Here is a 12,465-nt window from a genome sequence, read left to right as displayed (position 1 = left end):
GATAGGCACGCTTTTCTAAAGATACTTTCTAAATATCCTTTTCCCTGCAACTACAGTTAAGTAATTTTTTTTCCTGTGCATCAATCTGTAGCCAACTTGGAGGCTACATCCTGAATGCTCTAAACAATTAAATTTTCTCTTAATTTTTCCTCAAATTTTCACACATGAATCATTCATTCACCCATCAAATATTTACTGGGTGCCTATTTTGTGCCAGGCACTTTGCTAGACTGGGTTATTGTGTTTTAATAGACAATCATCAAATAACCACTTTGTGTACAATTCTGTGGATGTGGTCTTCCAAAGGTTAAAAAAAAAAATCTGAGGAATGTGATAATCAAGGGAGGGCTGACAATCTGAATTTTTTTTTTTAAGTCACAAGGGTAACTTTTTTTTTTAAAAATCATACTAGAAGGTTTTCACTTTCTTGTTTATTTATTCACTTTAAAAATATTCATTTATGTTCACTTTCTATCTAAGGGACCTTAATGCTGAGACCAACACAAATAAAAAATTTATTCTGAATATTAAGAAACTATTGGTTGGTTATTAGGAGAAAGAGCTTAGAAATGGGAGACTGTTTTATCTATTAGGTTAAAAGTATGAAATTGCTTTTACAATGTTAGCAATTTGGATATTTCTTAAGTGATAAGTAATTCATGCTTTAAAATTTAAAATATGTTCTGATAGCTGACATTCTCAAAAATTCATGTAAGCTTTCCTTGAAAGTGAAATATAATGATTCATTCACTTCCTCACTTTTCAAGTCCAACCTACGTGGTGTATAAATATTTACACAGGAAACATGCATAAGCAGATACTTGATTATGTATTATATTTTAGATATGCCAACAGTAGCACACATACACATGTAAGAAACAACTCCATTCTATACAGGCCAGGGTTAATCTACATTCACAGATGATTGGAGAGACTTCACATTTAGCTTTTAAAGCTGTGATTTGAGGCTACTGCTCTAAGCAGCAATTTTTCAAGATAAAATTTAGCAATTTTGAAATTATAGAACCAAACACAATTTTGTCAGCCATAAAAAAATTAACACTATAATTAACAACTGCTTCATAATCCAAACTGCTATTGAAGATGACAGTTTGAAACCACAGAAGAATCGTGAAGATGATTAATTATACAAACTGGTTCTTCTTTCAGAAGGTTTATATTCATAGATCATTTATCACCAAAATGAGAATATATGAACTTCATTGAATATTGCAAATTACTATACACACATTAATTTGCTGTTTGTAATATTAGATATTAGGGCTTTCTTTTCATTGAGTCAACTACTCCATAATACATGAAGTCATAAGTATTTCTTATCAATTCAGAAAAAAACATTTGCTTGAGAAGATATTAATCCTGTAAGTCCATTTTCATATACTAATGCTACCTGAATAAGCATACTATTTATATAAAAATTAGTTTAATCATGGTCTTTTACATATATAATTATCAAAGTGAAAGCCACTGCTATTACACACACTATAAGATGAATACTTACAACATTAATTGGAATTAATTGCACCTTTTCTTTTTTAAATTAAGCACTTTTCCCAGGAGAAATACAGTTAATACTAACATTACAATCATAGATTTTACCCAAAATATTTAATTTCAAATACATATAATTTATTATGACAAATGAATTAATATATTATTTCAAAGAGGCTTATTTTATTTAATTATATTTATTAGCATCCCAAATCTGCCCATGCAAATAAATATACCTTTGTGCCCTTTGACTTAATAGCACAGCATTGTGGCTATAACACTAAAAATTCAAGTAAAAACTGAAAAATCTAGTTGAAAATCTTGATGCTTTGTTCTTACGTCATCAACTGCTATCTAGATGTTATAGACAGAACCAGGTATTTGGATTTTAACATTTTATCTGGATGTTTGGTATCACTGGAAGAATTTATGCCTAAGTCTTTTCTTTTTCATGAAGGGAAAATCAAAGGAAGTATTTGGTATCAGCTAAAGAAAATAATGTTTATCCACCAAATAAGCCAGTACTTGCAAAGGCCTTCAAGAATCTAGGAAATTAACGGCCACACTCACGTAATGAGAAACACCCAGTGTTTCAGATGATCATACCTGGATCTTGCTAACCTGAGACCAACTCTGCTCTTCTGGAGGCTGCAAAAACTCAGCCATGCAATCAGGTTTGCCTTGCGCAGGGGACAAAAGCCTTCATAAAGCACAGTTATTAAAACTGGCTGATTGCAAATGCAGTTCTTTTTATTAAGGGACTCTTGTTTGAATTAACCTCCCAAATCCAAGTTTAACTTTTCAGTTTTGTGTTTTGTACACCCAATTCCTCAAGGAGGAGAATTATTTATATTCAAGGCACAGGCTGCTTATGCAGAATTGACCTAGGCCCTATACTACTGGAAAACATGAAGGAGTTCCACAAAGTAAACAAGTATTGCCTAAGTGTGATCCCCTTAAAAATCATCATTGTATTGTATTTATTTTGTGTCACTCAAACCCTTTTTAGCTCCTAGTACTTCCAGTTTATCAAATGCCACTACGTCAAACTGCTGTTGAAAGCATTAAAAAAATGGCCCGTTGATCTCTTTTCTTTTATTCTTATTCTTGCTGGCTATGAAACCTTATGAGGCACCTATTAACAGTTCTTACATGTAACACCTTGACCATCACTCTAAAATGTATTATGTAGGCCATTTTTCCTGTTGGGGTTACAAATAAACTTTTCACTCCTGATTTTTCGTTTTGGCTTTAAAATATATTCAAACGGACATTTAAAATCATGTTTTACTTTTTTAGCAGTGTTACATTTGATCTCTCATGTAAACCCACATCTTTCTTTTCCAAGAATTTTTCAAGGCCCATATTTCCAATGTTAAATGTATTACACTTATTGAAATTTATAATAAAATGAATACTATTCTTTCGGCCCCCAAATAGTCATATCAAACAAGCTATTTGAAATGCTACCAAAGTTCAGAGTTCAAATGTAAAGATTTATGCATATTTTCTTAGGTAATTAGTGAATAAGATACCAAATCAATAAAGCTAGGATAAGATTTGTCCATCTCTCAAACCATGGTTTTTAAGTTGCCATTTTATTCTTCAAATCCTACTTTGAGCTGAAAATGATTCTGTAATTTTATCATTTGACTACTGTAAAATATAATCAGGGATTTGAAACCTGTGTGAATTTATCACAACTGAAAACAAAATCTTCCCTGGAAGAGGTTAATGGAAAAAGAAATAATAGGAGGTGGAAGATAAACTGCTTCTTTCAAAACTGGAGCTGCAAACAGCATTCTAACTAATTCAGATAAGCAGCAAACATAGTTGTTAGGGGATATTTATGACAGCCGTATCTGTGTGACAGCACTGAAGCCTTAACAATGGCGGCAGGCTTTCTATAAAACACATCTGCAAGAAAGACAGGTAGATAGGCTGGCTATCAATCATCAGAACACATGAATTTATTCTAAACAGCCTATGTGCTGTTGAAGTCAGCTCTATATACATAGAAAAGCTTGCTCTTTGGTAATGGAGCCATGGCAATGAGTAATTTTTATTTTTAATTCTTTAAAATGTGTGCTCATACATCATTTGAAAAAAACCCCAAGAATACCTCTCTTTTCAGGTATATTAATAGTTCATTTTTGACTTATTATCCTACCCATGTTTCATTTAATTGCATGGGATCCTTCCTATAATCCAAAACAAATAAATTGCATCCCATAGTTTGGAGATTTCTCAAAACTTATTCAGAATCTAGGCTCATTTTTAATTTTGAATCTCAGAAAATTTAAATGGTGCATGCAACCACTGTCTATGTAAATTAACTTTTCAAGGCACAAATAGAATAAAAATTATAGCCAAATAATAAAAAGGGGTCTTCTCTGTCTTTTGTCAGATTCAGATTCGCATAACTTCCATTTATGCTAATGGGAGTTCAGCACCTGCTCTGTAAAGAAAATAGACCCCTATCTGTGAAAATAAATGTGTACAGTGTATTTTCCAGATATAATGCTGAAATCAAACAACCAAAAATGTGAGCTATATAAACACAGCCTCATGTGACCTACCTGAAAACATTGCTGTTTTATATTTTACCTCTTGAGTAATAGGTTGTGGGATATTACTCATGTCTTTGTCATTTAAATGTAACAAAAAGAAAAAAAAGGAAGATGGACAACCTCAGTCTGGTGATTTCAGTGAGCTCATACACAATCCTATGTTTACACCTTCAGAAGTTCATAATAAATTGTATCACTAAATCTGGATTCAAGCCACTGCTCTCTGCCATCAACTTAAAAGTCATAGAGGATAAGTGTACATTATAAGAGGAAGGCATGGTCATAGGGGCACTGAGCTGGGGCTCCCTGCAGCAGCTGCAGCCTCAGCTGGGACAGGAGATGAGGCAGACGATTATCAGTGACTGGTGATACCAGAGTCCCTTTCTGCAATGCCCTAATCAGGGAGTGCCAGGGCTCACAGGAAGGCAAGTCTACCTGGGCTTGAATGGGGATGTTTCCATCAGTGCTCATAGCAGCTCCCTTCAGGGAGATCTCAACAATGGTGTGGACAGAGAAAGCCTGTCCCACTCCACTCCAACTGGCGTAGGCATCTCAGAGATCTTTCCCCAAATTATATTATTAATACATTTTTTCAGGTAAAACTATGATGTGATCAAAACAGGGTTGTGGGAGGTGAACTGGGATCTTCAGCATGGCTTTAGCTCTATATGTACCTTGATGTTTATCATGGTAGAGTCATGGCCCTTCTCACTAAACATTTTTAAAGAGTTTTAAGAAATAGGTAATGAGGCCGTGCGCAGTGGCTCATACCTGTAATCTCAGTACTTTGGGAGGCCGAGGCGGGTGGATCACCTGAGGTCAGGAGTTCCAGACCAGCCTGGCCAACATAGCAAAATCCTGTCTCTACTAAAGATACAAAAATTGATTGGGTGTGGTGGCGTGTGCCTGTAATCCCAGATACTCGGGAGGCTGAGGCAAGAGAATTGCTTAAACCTGGGAGGTGGAAGGGCGCCGTTGCACTCCAGCCTGGGCAAGAGCAAAACTCCTTCTCAAAAAAAAAGAGTAAAAAGAGAAATAGGTAATCAGAAGATTGTAATGTGTCCATCCATTTAACTACATTTCTAGAGCTTTCTCTTTCTTCCTAATGATCTAGGTTACGGCCTTTTTTTTTTTTTTTTTCTCTCCTGATTTGCCTCATGAGTGGCACTAAGAGTAACACTCTAGTGGACAGGACCGGCTACATAATTTGCATCGTTCAGTGAAAAATGAATATGTGGAATTCCTTCCTGACAAATTTTTAGCAATTGTAAGACAATGACCCAAGCTCAGGGCTCCCCTAAGCACAGGGCCCTATGCAATTGCACAAGTCCTATACCCTTCAAGACAGCCTCACTTGTGGAACAAGGTCTTGGCAAAAGCTAGTCTACAGGCCGCTCTTTTCTCCCCAGCTTAAAAGAAATCTCTCAAATCAACACTGGGAGAATGAATGTGAGATGTCTTCCCACAGACATCTATTCAATGTACTGAGGAAAATGGACCAACACCGTGCGCTCTAAAAAACCTACCATCTACTTTTTAATAGAGATTGTATTACAAAGCTTATCTAAAAGCATTTTGTCTTCTTTCTGGAGGGTTCTATAAAGCAAGGTTTTCTATCTCAAGGCTAGCATGACTGTGGTTACTAGTTTCGTTTTAATAAGGACCAGGGAACCAATTTTGAATATTGGCAAATGGTGGCAGAGCCTACTGGCAATTTAGTCTTCAATGCCATATTTATTTCTTCTTAAATAGCTCTCTGCTCAACCATCCTCCCTGCAGTCAGTCATGTACTAGCCTTAGATAGGACCTCTAATTCCAAGTGGGCCACCCTGCCGTGAAGCATTCCATCTGGCCTTCCGCAGTTTAGGTGATTTGGAAGAATGAGAAGGCACTTGTCCAGACGGTACACTTCTCTTTAAGCACAGTTATGTTCTGTCAGTTCTGGGCTGGTGAACGATCCTATAGTAATCACAATAATGGCAGCATTTGCCCTTAAGGGATCTACCTCTTTCAGAAGCAGGCTGCAGCTAAGCCTCAGAGGTAGGGAAGTCATTTTTCCTTTTAGTACATGGTGCCTCTACAGACTAGGTCTTCAGCGATTTAGAATAAAGCTTAGTGGTGACAGAGAGAAACACAAAAATTCCCCTTCTCCCCAAATAAATATAATTTATAAAAATACTTAGAAAAAAACCACAGTTCAGGCAATTATTTTGTTAAGTCTGAGTTTTTCTGAGCTATGGATTGCTTTGTATATGATCAACAATACCTAAAGAATTGTTCAAGTGTATAAGCTTATCCTGATTTCCGGTCATTCAGAGAAGGGCTAGAGATTGTAATATTACCTACTCTCAATCAAATAGTATATCCTTTCTTTTTCTTGGTAGTGAATTTGTAGGGATAAACAACCCTACAAATTGTTTGGCCTATTATATGTCACAGAGATTTTTCTATAGCCTGTCTAGACTCCAGACAATAGGCGAGACTGGCCTATAGTTGCAGACATTTCTATAGTCTGTAATATCACTTAGAAAAGTAAGGGCAATAACATAAAAATGAAAACCAGCCTGACCTGCCAGTACGATAGTAGAAATATGAGTATAACAACACTTTACAATTTAGAAATGATGATAGCATCCTAGAAGGAAATTTTAGCAGCCACATATCAGCCAAAGCAACTTTTGTAAAATCATATATACTCGCAAAATATGTCATATTCAAGTAATTCTGTCCAAAAGTCATAAAATTACTTTTATTGCAGAAAATTCTGTATATATGTCATGTTGTGTTTCCTTATTGCATAGAGACTGTGTGTGAATGTATGTGTGTGCATATATATAGTGTGTATATATATAATATTTAAGTCAAAATAAAGACTTTTCAAAAGGCCTTTTAAAATATAAAACAGATTGTTAAACTATTCTGTTTTTCAGTCCTTTTAGAATACAACAAAGAGGGATAAAACAATTATATTGTATATAATCTTAAGTGAGTTAAGGGACATTATGTGTATGCAAAGGAGGTAGAGCAAAAAGTTTTTACATTTTATCTATTTTCTGCCATCGTGTCTCTGAGCATGTCTTCATGTCTATTTCTCTCCCACAATTACACTTGTTATAAACAAAGGAAAGGAAAAGGAAGAAAGGAAGAAAAGACAGAAAGAGAGAAAAGCCTTTTTTTTTTTTACATTCTCCTTTGCTCTTTTTTATTTTTTAGGAAGTGACCAATAAAGAATATCTGTTTTTGTTATTGTCATTTAGTTTTACTTTGATGAAGGCCATGAGAAAGATACATTAAACATAAAGAATACTCATTTAAGAAAAAATACTGCTGTAACACTACTGGCGGTATTTCCGACTCAGAGGGTATTCTCTTTCCCAAAGACTCCAAAGTATATCGATAGTCACCAGACCATTTGCATCTTCATCATTGGGGCCAATATTAACAGAGTTTTTGTCACTGTTGGAACAACTCAGCTTGTGGTATCAGTAGTCAAGGGGGTGTCAAATGAAATAGATAACATGCAGTAAAAGAGATTGTTTTTTTACTTAGAATTATGCATCCAGAATAGAAAACTCCCATTTCTAAAGTCATTCGGTTTTTGTCCCTGGCTGAATTTTTTAAAACACCATCTAGCTTGTTTCAACATAATCAACTATACCATATAGCAGTATAAAATGTGTCATCAAAAGTTCCATTGTAGAACAAACCATTTAAGATTGCCAAATTTATAGAATGCTGATTGATGAAACCATAAAGAACCCTTCTCAGTGTGATCAGCTAAACCCATCCACCAGGCACTCACAGAGTACTTTCTAGGTCTAGGATGCTATGCATACAAATGTGGTATATTTTACCCCTGGAATGCAAATGTTAGATTCATATTATGCCAAAATAGCATTACATAACACTCTTATTTTGTTTTGCTTGAAAGTTCAATATTTTCTTTTCCTTTAAGGAAAAAATTCTTTATCTCGCCAGAAATGAAGGTTTTGGTCAACACTTTCTCATATAGTAAAAATAAACAGACAATCTTAAGTACAATTGACTGATAATGTAACATTAAATTAAGATCTTATACAAATTCAAGGAGATTTGTCTGAAATAAAAGATGTAATTTTTTTTTTCCTTTTTTACATGCCACGATGTTCAGGAAATTTTGAATATCACCAAACAGCACAAAATTCTAATTAATCTCATTTTCAATTGGCTACACTTTAATTAAAGAAAAATAGTGTATATATTAATTGAACATACTAACCAAAACTTGACTTTTCAAGTAAACAAAACATTCCAAATTCAATTTTAGCATGATGTATTTGGCAAACTTTTCTTCCTTTTTCCTGAGATGGAGTCTCTCTACCACCCAGGCTGGATTGCAATGGCACAATCTCGGCTCACTGCAACCTCTGCCTCCTGGATTCAAGTGATTCTCCTGCCTCAGCCTCCCAAGTAGCTGGGATTACAGGTGCCCGCCACCATGCCTGGCTAATTTTTGTATTTTTAGTACAGACAGGGTTTCACTATGTTGGCCAGGCTGGTCTTGAACTCCTGACCTTGTGATCCACCCACCTCGGCCTCCCAAAGGCTGGGATTACAGCCGTGAGCCACTGAGCCCGGCCTTTAAACTTTTCATTCTCATGAAATTAGTGGGAAGTGCCACTCTCCATCACAGGATGATGGGACATTCTACAGCACTCTAAAAGGAGCTTAGATCGTTAACATAAGTGTCCTGTGCATGGACACAGAAGATCAAATTAGGCCCTAAGGAAGTCTCGCCAAACTAGCACTGAAGTCAATGGAAATTTGCAAGCATATTATAGAGGGTCCTTGTGGCCTACAAGGTCTTGCCAATAATTTCACTAGGTCTCTAAAGTAGATCTACAAGTCAAAACAATAACAACAACACAAACAAATACACATGTACCTCTCCAACGTCATAGACCCAAATACGGCCTTCTGAGTCCCCAACAGCAACTTCTTTGCCGGCTTGGGCCCAACGAACACGGTTTAGGGCGGATGCTCCCTCAATGGCCACACTTGCTGTTGGAACCTGCCAAAGGGTTTACAACAGAATAAGAGAATCTCTGAATATGAATTTAAATATACAAATTTGCAATAATACTTTTAACTGGATGAGTCACCAACTGCCTTCATGTGCATGAAGTAATATTCATCCCTTGTGCCGGGGGAAAAAGGGCTCATTGTTCTTAAATCATATGCTCCACTGAATTAAGGGGTAGAGAGAAGAGACATTTTAACAAAAAAAGAAAAGGAGGGAGAGTCTTTTTACATAGTCACCGGGCAGTAAGTGGCATGAATATTTCTTTGGATTATGACAAGTGTACATCCAACAAAAAATACAGGAGCTAAATAGGATCCTTCCCCATCGGGTCATAGTTTATGGACAGATGGAGAGAGAGAGATCTCAGGATTTACCAAAATTAAGGATACTAAAAAGGCAGAAAGGGGGTGTGTGGTGGAATAAAAGTCATATTAATGTGAGTCTTCGAGGAAAATGTAAACATATGTATTGATCCCTCAAAACCTCATCAGGGAGAAGATGATCAGAAGAAGAAAGGAAAACATAAAGGTAAAAAAAAATTTCAAAAAACTCAAATTCTCTCTCTCTCTCTCCCTTTCTCTCTCTTTTGTTAAATCTGTCTTCCTCCCTCTGGCAGTACCGAAGTGTAATAAGCAATCCACAACTTTGGCACTATCTCCAGGGCGACATCGTGATAGAATACAGCCACCCACTCATAGAAAATGCCTTAAATCTCCTTTAATAAACACTTCAAATCTAAAAGCATTGATAATTATCACAGTAATAATAATTAAAGTGAACTGGAGGTGCTGCAATGGAACCTGTAGTATTTGTTCCAAGAACCTCAGTATTTGGAAAGACTTTTTAGTGCGTCTACCTCTCTTCCATTATCTGTTGTGTAAAAGCTTGTCTTCAAGGTTAGAAGTTTATAACTGACATAAAGTTCAGATCTCTTGAGCCTTTTATAAGAATGTTGAATAGGAAATGACAACATGCCATTAAGAAAGGAAAAGGTAAATATTAAAACAAAAAGAAAAAATATGGTGAAAAGGGGGCCACTAAGATCATCTCATGCCACTGTTCAAGACCTGTGTCTAATAAACATGTCACATTAGAATGGAAATACAACATGTACTGTGGCTTAGTACCACTGGCATTCTGTTATTCAGGGAATTGAAACCATCTGTTTATACAAAATTATTGACCCAATACCTATCTTTAAAATAGCAATAAAAACTCCATCATATGTAAGAATCTATGTTTAAACTTAATCTTGAAATCAATAAAAATTCTTTCACCTGCTTAAATCACTGTATGTCAATTGTGAACAACAACAACAAAAAAACCAAAAGTTCCCGGCTCATTTATTTTTTTAAAATACACAATTTCTATAATAAAAGTACCTGCTGTGCAAGCTAGAGTCTGAATTTTTAACCAAATCTTTCAAAGGCTGAAACAATGTGAATTTAGATGGATCATAATTCTGTCAATACATTTTATTATTACTGTGCTGCCCAGAAAACAAATCTGTGATTCAACTGTAGACTCTTCAAAGTTAATTTTTAATACCACAATTTAGAAGGTTCATACAGGATTCTTACTTAATTCTACTACCTAATTCCATGAACAATCTGATATTGAATAGAATTAGGTAATCTATGAACAATCTTAAAAATAGAATAAAATGTTTAATCTTAATATGAATATAACAAAAAAAACCCTGAAAATAAACTGACATTGTAACACATTTAAAATAATGCCTAATACATTTTCAAGAATTTTATTTATTTGGAATATAACTACTATAACAAACTGAAACAGTATTTTAAACATTTAAAAATAGTTTCTTTTCATAGATATTATAAATGATAGAAAATAATGATCACAGCCTGTATTATGTGCTAGAAAATTCATAAATGCATGAAGAAAATGACAAAATATATTTGCATTAATCTGATCAGTAATGACCTTTCCAAAGTTGATGAATAATAAAAAACAATTCATATGTTCTGTCTGTCTCTTATTCTGTATTTTGTTTCACAAATATTTCCACAGTTTTCCTGGCTCAATCATTTTAATTGCAAAGACAAGATTTACATATCATAAATTATTACATTAAGCAGTAGAAATCAGAAATACCGAGGTGGGAAATATGAACTACCCTTGCATAGGAACAGATGGAATAACTTGGTCCAAAAATGTAATAATATGAACAACAACAAAACATACTGCTGTACTATAATTCAAATTTTTTAAACAAATCTAGTTTTTTACCTGACAAATATTTGAAAAATCTTGTTCAACTTGCCAGAAGGCAAAAATGATTTGAAGGTTTTAAAAAGTGTTCGGTTAATTACTGGATTTGAGCTGGACTCAATGTAACTCTACTATTATTGTGAAAGCAGAATTATGTTTACCACAAAACTAAACAGTTTGCATGACCAATAATGATTTAAAAAAAATGTTTAGCTATAAAACTCTTAGGTGGTTGTCTCTTGATACCTAGAGAAAGAAGGGAAAAAAATTACGTTTATCAATGTTGAGACATTACTTTCATTTTACCTAAAAAAAAAATTTTTAAAGAAAAACAGTTACATAGGAATTATTAAGGAGTTTCTAGAACACTCACTCCCTTCATATGCATTGTAGTTGGGTATCACCTAAACATTATCTCAACTAAGCTGGATTTCTAAGACAGTGGTCTTCTAAGTCAATCAGGAAAATGTTGTGTTTTTTTTTTTTTGGTTGCTTTAAATGAATGAATTTCTCCTAGCAAATAGAAGCAATATGATTTTAATAAACAGTGATGAAGACTCTGGGAAACCTGTACAATATAGGGTAATAACATCTTTCTAATAAAAACAATGTTACAAACATTTCAATATCCAAATGATGGGGCATTTCACGTACTCATGCCTTTTGGTTATTTTCAAAGATGCTTCATTACATAACTCTTTCTTGTTACAGAGTTCTTGTAGCTAAAAGGAAAAACACACTCAAATTGAAAGAGTTTTAAAAGATAACTACTTGGGAGGGATTATAGGTGTATATACCCTTGAAGATACAATGAGTCAATAATAACACCTGAAGAATATTTCCCTGCCCCCTCCCACACATATGCAAAAAAAAAAAAAAAAAAAAATAGGAGGGAAGTATGCTCCTCCTCAGATCCTCCAGCTGTGGGCTTCCTAATTAAAAAGGCTGAGCTGTTTCCTGCTCAAAACACTTCAAAAGACCTTTCTGTTGTTCTCCACTTGACATATAGTTTGCAGCACTTGTTCCTCTTACCTGTCCATTCTTATTTATAGAGAGCTTTCTTTGAGTCAGAAACCAAGAAGTGAT

The 12,465-nt window shown here is 34.8% G+C and overlaps 1 protein-coding gene across 7 annotated transcripts in view; it reads right to left on the bottom strand.

Annotated features, from left to right (window-relative positions):
* DYNC1I1 (dynein cytoplasmic 1 intermediate chain 1) overlaps positions 1–12,465 on the bottom strand; it is a 316,442-nt gene that overhangs the window by 9,097 nt on the left and 294,880 nt on the right. For all 7 annotated transcript variants that reach the window (XM_017956939.3, XM_017956940.3, XM_009203370.4 and 4 more), the window contains one exon: positions 9,007–9,132. In XM_017956939.3, coding sequence (XP_017812428.1) covers positions 9,007–9,132 — 126 coding nt within the window. The remainder of the gene's footprint in view (positions 1–9,006; positions 9,133–12,465) is intronic.

This window comes from Papio anubis, chromosome 4, assembly GCF_008728515.1.
Source record: "Papio anubis isolate 15944 chromosome 4, Panubis1.0, whole genome shotgun sequence".
Classification (NCBI taxonomy): domain Eukaryota; kingdom Metazoa; phylum Chordata; class Mammalia; order Primates; family Cercopithecidae; genus Papio; species Papio anubis.
Note: the sequence above shows the minus strand (reverse complement) of the source record. Positions and strands in the feature narration are given on the sequence as shown.